The sequence below is a fragment of the Peromyscus californicus genome, unplaced genomic scaffold (assembly GCF_007827085.1).
Source record: "Peromyscus californicus insignis strain IS unplaced genomic scaffold, ASM782708v3 Scaffold_13__1_contigs__length_99412109, whole genome shotgun sequence".
NCBI classification, from domain to species: Eukaryota; Metazoa; Chordata; class Mammalia; order Rodentia; family Cricetidae; genus Peromyscus; species Peromyscus californicus.
The window spans coordinates 23177273-23196551 of NW_026294424.1; the positions used below are offsets into that span (position 1 = coordinate 23177273).

Sequence of the window (19279 nt, forward strand, 5' to 3'; positions counted from 1 at the left end):
CTTGCTAAAATTTTGCTATTTGCTTACAGGATATCAATGAACTTTCCTTACTTTTTGTAACATTTTTGTTATAAGGAGCGGTTGTTTGGGTTGAAAAACATCAGGCATTTTATAAAATGTTCTCAGCACAATGTGCTTTTATCTGTAACTACCCTTTGAAATGGTAGTCTCAACGAGCAATTGAAATGCCTTTTTCAAAGGCTTTGTTTTTTGTTTTTTGTATTTTTTTAGACAGGGTCTCACTGTGTAATCCTGACTGAACTGGAACTCACTCTGTAGACCAGGCTGGCCTCAAACTACGATACCAGCCTGTCTCTGCCTCCTGAGTCCTGGGATTAAAAGCATGCACCACCACACCTGGCTCCTCGCCCCTCCCCTAACAAGGCAGAAGTCTCAGGGTGGCAGTATGGTCAGGTTCTTTGAGAGTTCCCTTCATGGCTTGCCGATGGCTACCTCAGTGTCCTCACATGGGGCAAGGAGGAGAGAGCGTGAAGAACAGAGGTTGAGATCAGGCATGCTGTGTGTTCTTCATAGAAAGAGTTTTAGGTTTAAATTTTGTATTACATTTTATTCATCTATGTGTGGAGGCCAGAGGACAACCTTTGTGGGGGTTAGTTCTCTCCTCCATCACACAGGTTCCATGAATCAAACTCGGGACATCAGATTCAGGGCAGGTGCCTTTACCCCCTGAGCCATCTCACGAGCCCCAATTTTATTTCTTTAAAGATAACCCCCCAAAATGTGTCCTTTGGCCAGCCATTTGCCCAGCTTCTCTCAAGTGTATCCTAACCTTCCAACATCCCATTCTATGACGTCATCATTTTTACATTTCATGTATAAATTATATCATGTGGTATTTGTCTTCGGCCTCACATATTTTATCCCAGGTTTACCTACGTTGTTACAAATGATGGGAACACCGTGCTTCTAGTTGCTGAGGCCAAGCCTGGCTGTTGTCCTTCTTCTTCATCTCCCAAAGCTGTCAGTGCAGCAGCAAATCCAGAAGGCCTTTCCTCGGTGTGTATCCGAAGCTGACCACCTCTTTTGAACTCTTGTTTGAGACAGGGTTTCATGTCACTCAGGCTGGCCTCATCCAGCTGTGTATCCAAAGATGAACACTATCTCAGTGTATATTTGTACTGTAGTGTCTTTAGCTACTCATCCATTGGTGGACACTCAGACAGACTTATCTTGTTTATTGTAAATAATGCTGTGGACATGGGGATGTAGATATATGAACCCAGGAATGGGCTTGCTAGGTCACACAGTTGTTCTGGTTTTCTGAGGAACTCTCATAACAGCTGAACCAATATACATTGTCATCAACAATGCGGAGTTTCTCCTTACTCCATGTTCTTACCAGCACTTGTTATCTATCTTCGTGTGTGTGTGTGTGTGTGTGTGTGTGTGTGTGTGTGTGTGTGTGTGTGTGTGTGTTGCTTACATGAGTGCAGGTGCCCTAGGAGGCCAGAAGAGGGCATTGGATTCCCAGAAGCCAAAGTGATAGGTGGTTGTGAGCCATCTCACATGGATGCTGGGAACTCAGCTTAATTCCTCTGCAAAATCAGCAAGTGTCCTTAACTGCTGAGCCATCTCTTCAGCCCCTGACTTCCCTCTTTTTGATAATAGCCATTCTAATAGGTATGAAGTGGTATCCCATTTTAATTTTTATTTCTCTGATTAATTGGGCTTTCTTTTTTATAGGCTTGTTGGCCCTTTATCTTTTGAGAACATATGTAATGGTTCATGGTCCATTTTACCACTACATCCATTTTTTTTTTTTTTGACATGTGGTCATATTACTTGCTAAGGAGATCAGGCTGGCCTCTAACTCAGAGCTCCACCTGCTCCTGCTTCCAAAGGTCTGGGATTAAAGGCATGTGCCACACCAGTGCGTCCTTTGTTTCTTTGCTATTGGATCGTTTTGGATAGTGACCTGGGATCAGATGTATGCTCTCAACTATTTTCTCCCATTCTGGGGGTTGTCTTTCCACTTCATTCTTTCCTTTGCTGTTCCAAAAGAGCCCTTTTAGTTTAGTAATCCCACTTGTCTAGTTTTGCTTTTGTTGGTCATGATTTCGGTGGCAAATACAAAACAGAGTTGCCTAGACCACAGTCATGTTGCTTTTCCCCATGTTTTTTTTTTTTTTCTAGTTCTTTCCCCATTGTGTGTTCTTGACACGTCTGTCAGAAATAAGCTGAACATAAATTCATGGACTTATTTCTGGGCTGGCATGTGTGGGTATTGCAGTCAGGCTGGCTTCAGATTTCCAGTGTCACTGAGGATGACCCTGAACTTTTGATTCTCCTACTTCTATATTCTATAAGTGCTGGGGTTTCAGGCATACACCACCACATCGATTTAGTGATGGACTGAGCATTGAACCCAGGGACTCATGCTGCTAAGCAAGCATTCTGCCGACTGAGTTACATCCCCAGTCCTTGTTCTTTATTATTTTAAAATGGGGTTTTATTGTACAGGCCATGCTGGCCTGGATCTTGCTGTATGCCTCAAACTCATGTTCTCCCCCCACTCCCCCTCCATCTGAGTCCTAGGATTTCAGATTGAGACACCATACCTATCTCTCCCTTTGTCTTTTGGCCTAAGCTCACTTTGCTCGATAGCTCTTGTGGTTCCATACATAGTTTAGGGCAGTTCTGCTACAAAATGACATTGCAATTCTGATTGCTTTTATCATATTGAACCATCCTTGAATCCTTGGGGTAATCCCTCATGGTCTCGGTGAGCTATATTTTGAGTATGTTGTTGAATATGTCTTGCAAGCATCTTAATTTTTTCATGTATGTTCATAAGGGACACTGGCCTGAGTTTTCTCTTAATGTCTTTTTGGAGTTTGCCACTGGAGTTTGGAAGCATTTCCTCTTTGCTTGCTTTAGAAAAGTTGGAGATTAGCCGGGTGGTGGTGGCACACGCCTTTAATCCCAGCACTCGGGAGGCAGAGTCAGGCAGAGCTCTGTGAGATCAGTTGGCCAGCCTGGTCTACAGAGTGAGATCCAGGACAGGTACCAAAACTATACAGAGAAACCCTGTCTCAAAAAAACAAAACAAAACAAAAAATCCAAAACCAGAAAAGTTGGTGATTGCTATCAGCTCTTTAAATGTTTGGTAGCAGTGAACCCATCAGGTGCTAGGATTTTTCTTTCTTGAGACTTTTAATAGTTTTATCTCCTTATTCATTATTAATCTGTTCAGATTTTATTGAACATCTGTGGGTAATGGGATTGTAGTGATCTGGAGTAAGAAGGTAGTCATAGGAGGGTGGTTATCTTTAAGGGTTTTATGCACGTACATGTTGTATGTGTTGAGGCTAATGGCAGTCAGACTCATCATCAGAACAGAGAATTAAGAAGTTTGAAAAGGAGAAATAGAGGGCAGGCACTGGAAATACTGACATTGTAACCATAGCTTTTGGTGTATGTAGATAGACTTTTCTAGATGTTATGTGTTCTATGAGAGGGCTTTAAAACAGCAATCCTCAATAACAAGAGCACATATAAAATCCAAGACCTTGGGTTTCTAAACCCAATTTCTGGGGTTGGGGGTGTAGCTCAAATGATTCTCTAGTCTGCAAGGGATCTTGCTCTCCGGCATCTCATAAAGCAGGCATGACATACACCTATAGTCCAGGCTCTTGATTGCAAAGAAAAATTCAAGATCGTTCTTGGCTACATTCAAGGCTAGTCTGGGCTACACGACATCTTGTCTCAAAAATTTTTTTTGAAAGTACTTTTGGGATGATGAGATGGCTCAGTGGATAAAAGCCTGATGACCCAAGTTCAATCCCCAGGACCCACATGGTAGGCAAGAACTGAACTGACTCCTATACATTACCCTGACCTCCACATGTGTGCTGCAGCATGCATGGATACACATATGATAAATGTAGTAAGAAGTTTATTCTAGAAAAATAACATTTTCCACAAATGGAACCAGATCTTAGAAAAATTGCCTATTTCATAGCTAGTGCAGAGGAAATACAAAGATGAGCATGGAATATCTTTGTTTTATAGTAAGAATATACTCAAAGAATGGTAGAGATAATGTCAAAAGAAAAGAAGAGCTTGGATTCCCACTGCTCAGGCCAATACTTAGAAATAAAAAAAAATGTTAGTAACAATTGCCACCTCATTGAATAAAATGGGATCTATGAATGGGGGTGATGGTGACAAAATGCTTTGTCTTGGTTCAATCCCCAACACCCCAAAAGAGAAAACCAAGGCTACAGTCCACCACGATGCAGCAAATGATGAACAGAGAAGGAAAGGCCCTGCCTTTCAGTGCGATGCCAATCATTACATGTAAAAGGAATGGCAGATTTTGGCAATTAGTATCCAGCAATCATGAGTCAGGTGGAGATCGTCAGTGGATGCTGTCTGATGAGTGATGATCTGGTCCATCTATAAGGTCCACAGAGGGGACGGAGGATTCTAAGACTGGAGCAGCTGGATAGACAACACCTTACCCAGCTGCCGACACCCAGCCCTCAGAAACTGGAAAACTTGGGAACTGTTTGACAGTTGGTAAGATGCAAGAAGAAAACATTTCTTCTGTGGCATTCTCACACGCCTAAATCTAAGAAGGAAGTACTAGGCAGACTGGAGCTGAGGGGGTAGTCTACTAAATAACTGGTCTGAAATCTTAAAACTGCTTCATGAATGTCAGCGTAACCACGGACTACAAAGTGTGATGACTCGATCATGATGCCTGTGACAAACGGCAACCTGAGTGAAGCCTTCAGGTTAGAGAATGGTAGTCTATCAGGGCTAACTTCCTGGTATGGTGGGTGTCCTGTGATTTACAAGATGTCTTCCTGGAATTACACACTGATGTATTTGAGATGGTGAGGTGTTGCTGACTCAGCAACTCAGTGGGAAAGTTCCTTTGTACTTTTAGTACTTTTAAGTTTGGAATTATTTTGAAATGAAAAAAAAAAGGGATATGAAAGTAACGTTTTCATAATGATAAAAAAAAAAGAGGTACTGTGCTAGCTGTTTTTTTATGTCAACTTGGCACAGGCTAGACTATCCGGGAAGAGGGAGACTCAACTGAGAAAGTGTTTCCATAGGATTAGCCTGTGGACAAGTCTGTGGTGCGATGTTGATTAATGATTGATGTGGGAGGGCCCAGCCCACTGTGGGCGGTGCTAGCCCTGAGCTCGTGGTCCTGGGTGCTATATGAAAGCAGACTGAGCAAGCCACGAGGAGTGAGCCAGTAAGCAGCGTTCCTCCTTGGCTTTTGCTCCAGTTCCTGCCTCCTGCCCTGACTTCCCTCAATGATGGAAGAGTAAGGGAAATAAACCCTTTTCTCCCTAAGTTGCGAGGTAAGTGGGTACCATTTAAAAACCAATTTAGAAAAGCTCCCACCTGGACTGTGGTTGAGGCCCTTGAACACAATCCAAACCCTTTGAAAGGCAGGAGGAGGATCATGAACTCAAGTCCAGCCCAAGCTATAACATGAGACCCTACCTTCAGTGACTACACAGTTCATTCTCGTGTGTGAACTTAAAGGGAACAGAATGATAGCTGAGCTGGCTGATGAGGAAGGCTGAAATGTAACCTTCTCGACAAGGTGGTTTGACTGTAGCGATCATGAACTCGGGCATCCGCAGTTGCCTGCGTGGGTCGTGAGGGGGGATGCGGACCCGTCCCTCCTTGAGAAACTACTAGCTGTTGATGGATGCTTGAAGGGGCGCTGTCCTAGGTGTTGAGGCTATTTGTGACCCCGCTGTGTCCCACAGCCATGCCCACAAAGGTTGTCATCTCAGGGGGTCACAAGGGACTCGTAGGGAGGGGGCTTCCTTGGGGATGGGAAAGGGTAGGGGTTAGTGTGGCGGTGCGCGCCTTTAATCCCAGCACCTAGGAGGAAGGGAAAGGCAGAAAGCCGTGAGTTCTAGACAGCCAGGGCTACATAGACTGTCTCAAAAAACAAAAAAGAAAAGATGGGGGTGTACGTGTGACCACTGTGTATTATGTGCATGTGTGAAACTGTCAAAGAATAAATTTAATTAAAAAAAAAACACAAAGACTAAAGCTCCAAGTGGGGAAAAAACCACACCTGCTGTTTTTCTCTTAGGAAATGAAAATTTAACTTAAGTCACTTAATTTAACTTGCAAAAGTAACCAGTTACCCTACTAGGAAAATTCTCATTTATCAATTCTACTTTTTCCTTGACTTCTTCAACTCTTCGGAGTTGATTCTTTTCCCCTAAAGTAAACTATAGATTATATTTGCAACCAAGAACAAAAAGCTCACTCTGCAAATGACAAACCCTGCTTCTACTGTAAACAAAGCACAGAGAAGGGACACCAGGTAAGGTAACAGTGCGACCCCTTCCTAATCCTGGTCCCCAAGTCCCGAGGACATCTGGAAGAAGTGTCTGCAGCCACTGTTGACCCTTCAACAGGAAATAATTCAAGAAACAGTTTGCTGTAAGTTCTTGGAGTTCATGTTTTGGGTCCATTGGGCTCAAAGCTGAACTAAAGAAACAAAGGACTTTCCCTAAATTATTTAAACATCTTTTGTTGTGAAATTTCATCAGAAACTGGGAATTATCCACCAGAAGTCTTTAACTTTTTATCAGTTATCCCCTTTGCATTTTTCAGACAATGAAAAAAATCCTTTGCTATTATTCACATATGATGAAACATGATTTCAAAGCAGTACGTTTCCCTCTTTATCTCAAGCAAAAACGTTTTCCTGATACAATATTTAAAATACATCTTTTTTAATAACATAATTCTTTATTGATTCTTTGGAAATTTCACATTATGCACCCCAATCCCGCTCACCTCCCAGTCCCTCCATATCTGCCCTTCAGCCCTCCCCCCCCAATTAATTAAAAACAAAAAAATCCACCTTGCTCCTACCACCTGTCTCCTCCATCTCTCCAACACCTCTTCATTCACCCTAGCGGCATTGGGAGCTGTGGTGTGTCACACAGTACACCCTTTTGTCCAATCAGCCCCACCCACAAAATGTTCATTGCAGTGAGTCATTGGTCTGATTCAAGGCCTCTGGCACTCCATCACCTCTGGACCCTCATGGAAACTCCTCTCAGGTATCCTGCTGTTGCCCCCTGCCATGGAGATCCTGCAGCTATTGTTCCGCAGGACCAGTCCCTTCATGAGCTCCAACAGGTCCTAGAAGGGGTAGATGTTAGGACTGGCCAACCCAAGACCCAGGATGTGGATCTGGGTGGTGGCTGGGCTGGACAGTATGGGCCACTGGGACCAAATCTCTCAGGCAAGGGATGGAGCAAGCTCTCCTACCCCCATGCCATTGGGGCCAGCTCTCCCATGCCCATGGTGAGGGGTGGGACCATCTCTCCAGAGTGTGGGGTTGGAGGGAGCTCTCCCATGAGGGGCAGGACCAGCTTTCCTGCTGCAGTATACAGCCAGGGGGCAGGACCACCTATTCCAGAGTCAGTGAAGGGCTGAGTTAGCTTAGCATAGCCCTTGGATTTCAACACACATGATTCTTACAGCCCTCTGTGGTAACATAGGCCATGGACATCATCACAGACCTCAGCTGCAGCAGGACCACTGACCCAGACATGGCCCTCAGCAGCAGCTCGGGCCCAGACATCACCATTGCCCCAGGTGGCAGCACAGGCCACCCAGATCAGTATAACCCTGGTGGTACCATGGCCCTCAGGTTGTGGCTTAGACCCCGGGCATCCATGTGGCCTTTGGTAGCAACATGGGCCAGGGACATTAACATGGACCCGACCATGGTAGGACCATGGACCCACACATGGTCCTCTGTAGCAGTCCAGGCCCAGATGTCACCATGGCCCCAGGTGGCAGTGCAGACCACTCAGATTGACATGGCCCCAGTGTGACCCTCGGACACCAATATGGCACCAGGTGGTGGCCCAGAACCCTGGCATCAGCATGGTCTTCGATGGCATCAGGAGCCATGGACATCAACACAGACCCTGGCTGCCTGAGGTAGGGCTACGGACCCAGACATGGCCCTCAGCTACAGCTCTGGACCCAAACATCACCATAGCACCTTGTGGCAGCACAGGCCACTCAGATCTGTATGGCCCCAGCTGTGGCATGACCCTCATACTAAAATACATCTTAAGGATCTGTGAATTGTGTGCAGAGAAACATGAATAATCAAACACTGTTCAATCAATGTATCAAAAACAAGAAAGAAAGATACAGGGAGATCGAGGGGGAGAGGGAGATGGATGGAGAGAGAGAGATAAGGGTCAAGAAGTTGTGCCAGACGATGAAAATTACACTTAAATCTAAATTTTATTGAGCTTTCCTTCTGGAATTTTTAATAATTAATCCATCTTCTTCTGGTTCAATAGGTTTTAAGATTTCTCTTCTTCATCATGCCATTCATTACAAATAATTATACGAAGTCATATAAGACATACATTAGCCATTTCTTGGGGAGCTATTTGCTATCCAAATTCCAGAAGGCAATCTCCTGGCATTGTGCATCTGACTGACATCCTTGAGGTTACTGTCATGCACAGGAGCAACAGGTGCTCACGACCAGAGTTTAGAGAAAGGAGCCTGGAGACACACTCCAGTTCCAGACCTGGTTAACAGGAGTAACTGATATCTTAGCCGTCATTTAACTTTATTTCCTTGTTTATGAAATATGTTAGCTATACCTTATTAAAATGTTTGAAGTTAGAAAATAATTGAAACACTGTAAAATATGTTTGTATTTGTTTAGCAACCTCAAATTTGTGAACTTGTGACCCAGGAACAGAAGTTATTGAAGGCACTTGTTTCACTTTACTTAAAGGATGTAGGAAAGTGTCTAGGCCAGTGGTTCTCATGCTCCCTAATGCTGTGACCCTTTAATACAGTGCCTCAAGTTGTGGTGACCCCAACCATAAAATTATTACATTGCTACTTCATAACTGTAATTTGCTACTGTTATGAACTGTAATGTAAATATCTGATTTGCAGGATATCCGAAATGCAACCCTTATGGGGGTCTTGACCCACAGGTTGAGAACCATGGCTCTAGAGTTACATCTCCAGCATTGCTACTGCCTTCTACAGGAGACAAGTACTGATAACTTTAGATTGTCAAAATAGTAACCTGAGGTCATTAGGACTTTTGACAAATCATACTTTAAAGTACTTCCACTGATAACAGCTTGAGGGGACTGGGGAAAATATTACTATCAGATGTGCACTTGACACATTAGAATACCATAGGACACTCTACTACAAGAGTCTAGTTGTAGCGTTTATTCAGATGATCTGAAAACTTTAGCAGATTCCTTCAAAGGTACTGTGTCTCCTGTAGGAAATTCGCTGGAAGAAGTCACAGCTCCTTTTAACAGTGTTCCCACTGCACACTTCTCTAAGTGACAGAATTAAAAAGGAAAAGGGTTAGATTCCTAGTTTGGCTTCATGGTCATGAAACAGGGGATGAGAAAACATCAGACATACTCAGAACAAGAGAACACAAGCTATGCATACATATGAATCCTGAGATGTTACAGTGAACTTTAGAAACAGATCAACATGATCCAAGTCGTTTTAAAGACACCGTTGTGGTGGGTAAGTCATTTTCCAGGATACGCCGCCTGTATGTCCACATCATGTCAGGAAAACCCTTTGTGTGACATGTGAGAGCTAGTCATCCAAAGCAGGTGGCCAGTCAACATCTACAGACTGAAAGAAAGAAAACAAGTCATTAAAACAGACGTTCTGGCAATCACCGCTGGGGACGGTTTTACTGTAATGCAGGAGAAATTACATCGGATGAGAGCGGCAACACTGAAGGCCCATTTCTGAACTAACGGAGACACAATTACTACTATACCTCCTGCTCCCAGGAGAAGAAACTGAAAAACCATAATGCCAGTTGTGAGTAAAGTATAGACAAATTCAGATTTGGGTAGGCACACTTTCCTCACAACACTCAACAACTGTTGTTCTGGTCATTTTCATTCTACCATCTATATTTAACAAAATATAGTTCTGTATCACTTAACGGTGGGGACATATTCTGAGAAATGTGTCATTAGGTGACTTCACCACTGGGCAAACACCAGAGTGTACTTTCTTACACTAAGGTATGATGTCACTAGGTGATATCAGCTAGTGGGGCCAGTATGACATGGCACATGGCTCAAGCAGTCTGTGACTAAATGTGAAGCAAATGAATACAGAAAATCACTAGAACTAAAAAGCATCAAGTATCTTTTCATTTCAGAATTTTTGTTTCTTTTAAAATTCAGTTCAAGTGCCGGGCGGTGGTGGCACACACCTTTAATCCCAGCACTCAGGAAGCAGAGGAAGATGTATTTCTGTGAGTTCAAGGCCAGCCTACCCTCTCCTATCCCAGGTCCTTCCTTCTTGCCTCTCCTCCACTGCCAGGGCTTGGGAAAATGGCCACATAAACTTGTTTCTGACTAACTTTTAAATGCTTCACCTTATCTGTTCAGTTTGTCTTGAGAAAACAAAGAAACATGTGACCACGTGGTCAGTCGCCATATTTGATAAGGGTCGTCACGTGGTCAGGTAGATGCTGTCTTTGCTAAGGTCTGAGGGGGACAGGTCATATGACCTCACCGCCATCTTTAGTAAGGGCAACAAAAAGTCACTTCCTGTCAGTGGCTCAAGCATGAGTGGGTGCCCGGCACTCCAGCTGTCTGGGCAGGGCAGAGGTCCCGTCACAGCCTGGCATTCATTCCTCTGCAGCTGCTTCTATGGGCAGGGCCCAGACATATGCGCCCCCTTGGGGGCATCAGTGGAACCACATGCAGGCAGTATCATTATATTAAGATTTTGAAATTTCAGATTTTAACATTAATAGAGTTCTGATGCAGTTTGGGTCACAAGCTCAGGATTTTAAATTTGCCTTGGTTGTCTTCTAAATATAAACTTAAACTTCTCATCAGGCCAAAGACATCTCTGCCCAATCTGTAACTGGTTCTCTCTAAATAAAAACAGTACATACTTTTTAACCCAAATCTTTAGTTTTGCTAGGACTCAAAGGTAAGAGCCTAGATACTCATTACCTGCTCTTCTACAATTTGGATTTTAGTACTGATTGATGATACTAATTCATCTAAAACTTTCATGTCCTTTTATAAAATAAGAATTCATATAAACTTCACAGGATCAAAAGAAGCCACTGGATCCACTTCACAGAGGTCAAACAAGCTCCAGACAAATGAGTTTCCTCACATGTCTGTTCCTGAGGATGGAATTTCTCTCCCTCCTGGTCTCCCCTTCCCAACCACTAAGACCATGGGCCAGAAGGTTCCAAATAAATTCATAAAATTTTAACTCTCTCGTCTCTAATCTAATCTGTTTCAGTGGGCTTCCATCTGGCTGACTGACACATCCAGGCATCGGCTACTGACTTCAATCTGTGAGACATGGACCTGCTGAAGGCTGATGGTGGACCAATCCAACCAAAAACATAATTATTTTCTGTCTCTACAGCTAGGTCAGACAACCACATACTTCTGATAAATGCCACATTGCCTGGGTTCCCTCCTTACCTTTGACTAGCCAGGGTCCTGAACACCTGTGTCCTGTTTCAGCTTGAAGCAGTTATGGAGAAGAATGCATCGTCTTATGCTCCCTGCTCTCAGGACAGGGTATAGGCCAAGTTAAAAGTGGAACCCCCGGCATAGGGAACTGACTTGGCTACCTAATGCTCATTGATATACCAAGAAACTGGACCCAATACTGCAATAAGACAAGACACTTGACCTTCTTTATGCAGAACAAAAAAGGTATTAAATAGGCCGGGCGGTGGTGGCGCACGCCTTTAATCCCAGCACTCGGGAGGCAGAGGCAGGCGGATCTCTGTGAGTTCGAGGCCAGCCTGGTCTCCAAAGCGAGTACCAGGAAAGGCGCAAAGCTACACAGAGAAACCCTGTCTCGAAAAACCAAAAAAAAAAAAAAAAAAGGTATTAAATAACCTTGAGAGATGATTATTTCTATATATATATCATTCAGGATTATAATCTGGCTGTACTCAAAGATCAGAACTACAGCATCTGGGCCTTAAAAATGGTAATAGATTTAGATATCACTGCCAATGGCTTAAAAAATGTCTCTCCTGGGCTGGAGAGTTGGCTCAGCAGTTAAGAGCACTGGCTGCTCTTCCAGAGGTCCTGAGTTCAATTCCCAGCAACCACATGGTGGCTCACAACCATCGGTAATGAGATCTAGTGTCCTCTTCTGGCCTGCCGTCATACATGCTGTATATATAATAAATAAATAAATCTTTAAAAAAAGTATCTCCTTACTCAAGGTCTGTTCAGGCTTAAGAATGTGAACCTCCCTGTCCTTGCTAACTTCATTAAGCTGTAACTAACTGGGAAACCTGTATATCTACATCTAACAGATTTTGTTCCCTCAGTCCTCAAACACCTGTACAGATCTGAGAATATGGCATTTAATATAAAAGCTCTTTATAATAGAGAAATATCTCAGCTCCTGGCAGCATCCTGTATCTTCTCCAAGAAGACAGATGGTCACAAAAAAACTTCCAACTGGAAGCTCATGGCAAGGCTGGCCATGTAGTGAAAAGCTGAGATCCTGTCCAGACTGTGAATAAAAGGAGCAACAGGGATTGATTGTGCTCTCTGCAAAGACAGATAGGATGATCTCCCAAATTTCTACTTCATAGAAAAAAAATCTGTCAGATCTTCTGGGCCTATCAGCTGAACAAGTGCTGCCTTTGGGACTTCTGTCCCACAACGACTACGGAGAGACTTGGGACTGCTGCCTAGGTAGCTGGAAAGCTGTCTCACTTCTTAAATTTATCCTTCTCAGATGTGACGATGTTTGATGACTAGGGTACCAGTTTAACAGCCCCAATCCTGAGATTACAAGCACCTTAATAGTTCATCAATAAGTTTCCTGTTGAAATTACAGACAGGTATGCCTCATTCACAGACTTCATGGTACAGGTTTCAGGTATAACTCCAGAGGTTCAAAGTTTTAATATTGATAAATGAAGTTTTGATAAACTGATAAAACATTGACTACAAATGGTTCTTAAAATTTTCAACCCTTTTGCTATGATGTAAATCCACTCCAGCTGTCTTACAGATACCCACAAGTTCCTGGGAAAGTTCTGCTACTGCATCACGAAATCTGGTCTGATGAAAACTAACAACGTGCAGAGCCATTTCTGACCCCACCTATTTTTCGAGCATATTTTGCAGATTCATTTCCCGCCTGACCTCCAGAGAAACAGCAGATGCCATGGCTTCTGTACTCCTGATTTTCCATTTCCCCCCAAGCTCCCAGAACACCACTGCTGCAGCCTGCCTCCTCAGCTCCCTCAAGGAACAGATGCCTGAGATCTCTTGCCGTGAGTGACTCCGTGTGTGTGTGTGTGTGTGTGTGTGTGTGTGTCTGCCAGTTTCCCCCTCCCCACTTCGACCCTTGTCAGCTTGAAGCAGTCTTGGGAATTCAGTGCCCTTGTTCCCCCACTTGCTCCATAACTCATCTTTTTATAATAATTAAAATGGAGGACATTTAATAACCTGACCTGCCCCTTGGAGACCCGCCATTTGGGCCACCCTGCATCATCCTGATATAAAAGTCCGATTTAAGGAGCCCACCTTCTCTCTCTTCCACTCTCTTTCTCTCCATTCCCACGAGGTGTTTACCCTTGACCCCCCCTTCCTCTCTCTTCTGTCTTTCCCTCTTCCCCTATCTTTCTCTTATCTCTCTATTATAATAAACTCATTTCCACGTGGAAGCAGCACCTGGGTTATGAATGACGTGCCGCTACATCTGCCCAGCATGTTTTCCGACACGTGTGGGATACCCTGGCCAGCCGGGGTCCCCTGAGCATGTACAATATCATAAAACAACCCCAAAACCAAACCAAACCAAAAGCTTGAAGTGCCTTACTGCAACTAATGTGTCCATTAGCCCATGGGTCACTTCACACTTCAGAGTCCCTAACCAGCAGAAAACCCAAACAACCACTGCACAAGTATGCATGCACAGCTTTTCTGACTCCCAGGACGTGCTGTGCTAGTGTTTTAGATACAGCCATGGACCAAATCATCATGTGTAGTTCATGAGTAGTTTCTCAAACCAAAAACGAGACACAAAGAATCAACTGTGTGTGCAGAGGATAGGGAAGGGGAGCCATAGCACGGTGGGTCAGTAGCTCTACAAGGTCCTACTTGACCAGGCTGAGAAACTGACCCAGGGCTGACTCTAAGCTGTCTATTAACATGGATTGGAGCATGGCTCAGTGTAGAGTTTTGCCTAGCATCCTAGGAGAAAATGTCTTCAATTATTTATTTGAGATTATAATATAATCACATCATTTTCTCCCTCGAAACCCTTCCCTCTATCCTTCCTTGCTCTCTTTCAAATTCATGGTCTCTTTTGTCATAAATTGTTGCTATATACACACATAAATATACACATACACATATATTTTCCTAAATACAACCTGCCCAGTCTGTGTAATGTTATTTGTATGTATATTTCCAGACCATTTGGCATTGGATAACTAATGTGGTCGGGACTTCTGTGACACTAAGTTGTCTCCTTACAGTAGCTTCATGAGGCTCCTACCGTCTGGACAGTGGGTCCTGGCTGCCCCGCAAGAGCCAAGTACCATCTAACGACTCTGTGACTGCCACGGCTGTCTTCACATGGGCACACGTCCACTTCTTGTACCTTTGCAGAATTCTAGCCTCTTCTAGGATTTTCAGTGGAGTTAGGCAGGAATTCAACTTCTACTCAGGTTTTCTTCGAGGAGCACTGATTCCTGACATCACAGCCCAGCAGAGCCGTTCTTTCTCTGGAGGTTAACCCTGTCTGAACTGACAGCTACAGGGCAGAGCAGCACACCACAGGGCTCTTACCTGCCCTGAGAGACAATCCCTGCTTTGCTGTGTTTGTTCTGAGTCAGGGTCTCACTGGCCTCAAACTCAATCCATTCTCTTGCCTCTGCCTCCTGTGTGCTGGGATTACAGATGTACAGATGCCTGGCTTGAGAAATCCAACTTACCTGATTTGCTACCTAGTCTGAGTAGATGCTCTTGAGCAAGTGGTCTTAAATACCCCCCTTGAACACTTACTGATTTTGTACGTGTGTGTGCATACTCATGCTTGCACACACGTGCCCATGCCCCAGCACACAAGGAAATGAGTGGTTTCCTCTCTGCTTCTATCATGTGGATCCCAGGGACTGACTGAATCCAGTGAGGCCTCGGCAGCCACAGCCGTTACTGAGATGAGCTCAGCCCAGCCCGAAAGTTCACCACCCCACTCCCCTCTTTGAGAAAGAGTATCTCTATATAGCCCTGGCTGTCCTGGAAATACCTATGTAGACCAGGCTGGCCTTGAGCTCAGAGATCCACCACCCCCTGCTTCTCAAGTGCTGGGATTAAAAGTGTACGCCCTCATGCCCAGTTCTAACATTCTTTATAAAACACAACCCTAGCAATCAGAAGGATGCATGAGGCGTTAAACTTTATTTTCTTTAAAGGTTTAATCTAATGCCATAGGTAAATTAGTAAATAACAGTACCTGATACCAATTAGTAAATTATATAATCCACAAGCATCACAATGGATCCTGGTTTGTTGTTTGTTTAAAATAATTACAAAGATAATTCTTTCCTGTACCACAAAGCTACTGTGAGGTTTTACTATTTTCAAATACCTATAGAGGGCTGGAGAGATGGCTCAGTGTTTAAGAGCACCAGCTGCACTACCAGAGGACCTGGGCTCCATCCCCAGCACTCACCTGGTGGCTCACAATCATCTGTAACTCTGATTCCAGGATACCCAACACCCTCTTCTCAACTCCAGGAGCACTAGGCACACATGTGGCACACAGACATACATGCAGACAAAATACTCATATACATAAAAGAAAATAAATCTAAGAAAAAAAAAGACCCTCATATAAAAAAATACCCATGGAGACAGGCAGTGCTATTTAGTTTAGTGTCAAAAGACCTAATTTAGCTGAATTTGATTTGCAGATGCACACTCCCCCATAAAATACTTTACCTCCACATCTAGCTCAAGAATGTCTGCGGTCACGTTCATCAGAGAGCCAATATTCGGCCTGGTTCTCCCAAAGTCTCCGTGTACAAATTCTTTAATGTAGCTAGGTCTGTTTAAGGAAAAGATCATGCAGTACCAACTACTTTGGCAAGTGGAAGGGAAAAATAAATAGAATTTTAAAATGTTACAAAAGAGATGTCATTTCTAAACTCGGACTTGAGATGTGCATCTCAGAAAATAAGCTGAATGCCAGCGGCCTGGATGCCAGCAGAGTAACCAGAACCTCTGTTTACATCAAACTCACCAGAGGCCATGGCTTTGCTTTGTTTCAGACAGGGTACCCCGGGCTACATGAACTTGACCTGGATCCTCCTGCTTCCACCTTCCAAGTGCTGAGACTGGAAACCTGCAGCCTCTCCCACCCCAGCTTTGGGTTATTAACTCATCTCAAAATGCCAAGGTTCGGGTATACATTAAATTAACTATATAGTTCAGTGCATTTTCTTTCTTTCTTTCTTTCTTTCTTTCTTTCTTTCTTTCTTTCTTTCTTTCTTTCTTTCTTTCTTTCTTTCTTTCTTTCTTTCTTTCTTTTTTTTTGAGATAGCATCTCACTGTGTAGATCTAGCCTAGAACTCACTTTGTAGACCAGGCTGACCTCCAACTCAGAAATCCACCTGCCTCTGCCTCCTGAATGTTAGGGTTAAAGGCATGTGCCACCATGCCCAACCCAATGCTTTTCTTTTTAAGCCTTTTTTTGTCTCCATTTCTATTTTGATATCTGATCCCATTTTTTAATAATGGCAATTGGTATCTACCAAATGGTAAGTTCCACAAGACCCCTCAGAAAGTGACCTCAACGATGGGGCTCCTTGTAACACATTAGCATTAAGATGGAAGGGAAAATTAAATTATTAATTTAGTCTTCTTTAAAAATAAACGTAATACTTAATATTTACGCATGCATGTGTGTCTCGTGCGTGTACACCATGTTCGGGTGATGTTGGAGGTCAGAAAGGGAGCAGGACCTCTACCCTGAGGCTGCAGCTACAGGCAGTTGTGAGCCAAAGAATTAAGGTGGTTTTTGCTTGTTTGATGTTGTTTGCTTTTTGTTTGTTTCCTTCTGTGTGTTTGCTCCCGAGTGCTCCGCCATGCACCCCAACCTGCCCTTGGAACCACGGTGTAGTCCAGCCTGTCCTGAATAGAAGCAATCCTGCGCGACAGGATTCCAGTGTGAACTACCACACCTGGCTAAATTATTTTTGAGTTTGGTTTAGCAACTTTGTGTTCTCTTTCTAGGTCTTTACATTTTGAAGGCAATGGTTTAATCTGGAATTTGTTCTTAATAAGATTAGCATTCCACAGCACTCTGCTGTAGCCCTGACATTATCTGAAAAACACACACCTTCCCCATTGTTCACTAAGAAACAAGAACAAGAACACTGCGTGAGTAAAACTGCATCCGTGCAAGTAGTTACTGGCGTCTGCACGGGCAAATGAATGCATCCTCAACACTAAGAGACAACATTACAAGTTTTCTCACCTCCTCCTCCACTACATGTTCTGAATCAAACAGAAGACATACTGTTATTTAGCAGCTTTCCCCTGAATTCACAGATTCTCTTCAATTGCCATTCTTTTTCTCTGATTTTCTTCAGAGAAAGCCAGTAATAAAGAAGGAAGCTGACCAAACAGGAGGCCAGAAGCAGTGGGAAGGTCTGGACCTGACTCATGCTGGAGGGATGAGGCTGGAGGCAGTCAGCCTGGATGGAGTGCTGGGCTGTGCAAACCTGGGCCAGCACACAGGAACTGAGAACACAAAGGACATGGACTTCTATGAGAACTACGTGCTGTTTACAGTTACCAGTTCTTCTTGGCTAACATATTAAATATATATATGTAGCTGTTTCCAAAGGGTGTTAGTTTTTCCAAAAGGCAAAGAATTCCTTCTTGGCATGTAAATTAAAGATGGGGTTAGTTTTATTTTGTTTTTATAATCTCAGGCAGGGCATGAAGCTCAGTGGTAAGACATGTACTTAGTATGTATGAGCCCTGAGTTCAATCCCCAATACCAAAGTCAAAATAAATTTTAACATCTGTGATTTCTTTGAATTCCATCTACAATAGCCAAATGTGCTCCAAACAATAAAGAAGAAACAAGCTGCCCATCAGAATCTGCACAAATCATCCCTGATTCAAAGTGCAGAACGGAAAAGGTATTTGGAGTAGATTTGGAGTAGACACCCCAGTTCAGCAAGGTCAATCCAGGGCACTGGATGGGAACAAAGGTGGGAAAAGATGTTTAAGAGGAGAGGCACCTCAGATACAGCAATATGATGACAATACCATCTGTGACCAGCCCTCGATTCTTCCCACTGGGAAGGGTATGTTGTTGTACACAGAACTATGCACTACCTGCATGCCAATTAAAAGAGATTTATCATTTCATGCCACTGGAACACACACACACACACACACACACACACACACACACACACACACACACACACACACACCCCCATGCTGGGAAGGGCATACACACACACACACACACACACACACACACACACACACACACACACACACCCATGCTGGGAAGGGCATACACACACACACACACACACACACACACACACACACACACACACACGCTGGGAAGGGCATACACACACACACACACACACACACACACACACACACACACACACGCACACACACCCATGCTGGGAAGGGCATACACACACACACACACACACACACACACACACACACACACACACACGCACACACACCCATGCTGGGAAGGGTAATAAGGAAACCAGGCATGGTGAGACATGCCTGTAACCCTAGCACTTGGAAGGCAGAGGCAGAATCTGGAGATCAGGACAGCCTGGGATTCACAGTGAGATGCGGTCTTAAAAGAAAGCAAATATTAAACTAAGCCTAAAACTGTTGGAGCTCTCTGGCACTTTGATTAGAAACTCAGTTCTGACCCCAAAGCCACAAGTCAAAATAGGTTATTAACAACGTATTAGCATTGGCAGGTAGGTATTTAAAACTCTGAGTTACAATCTTTTCTATTTAAAACACAGTCAAAATGTTGGAGTTTTGAACTCTATCCTAACACTGATGTATTATTGCTTATGGTGGTGACATGTGGTGTTTGGGTTTGGGTTTTTACACAGGCCAGTATGTAAGTTACGATCACTATGTCACAAAGCACTGGACACAGTGTGTGGGGCTTTCCTGTCATCCCGGAG

At 43.8% G+C, this 19279-nt stretch overlaps 1 protein-coding gene across 5 annotated transcripts in view; it reads right to left on the bottom strand.

The window, feature by feature from the left end:
* Nucleotides 1-8267: 8267 nt before the first annotated feature.
* The window catches only part of Pus10 (pseudouridine synthase 10), an 81301-nt gene continuing 70289 nt past the window's right edge, over nt 8268-19279 (bottom strand). For 4 of the 5 annotated variants that reach the window (XM_052734673.1, XM_052734671.1, XM_052734674.1 and 1 more), the window contains 2 exons: nt 16026-16125; nt 8268-9678 (listed from right to left, as the gene is read on the bottom strand). In XM_052734673.1, coding sequence (XP_052590633.1) covers nt 9640-9678; nt 16026-16125 — 139 coding nt within the window. In that variant the 3' untranslated portion in view covers nt 8268-9639. The remainder of the gene's footprint in view (nt 9679-16025; nt 16126-19279) is intronic. The other variant, XM_052734672.1, reaches the window with a different exon arrangement.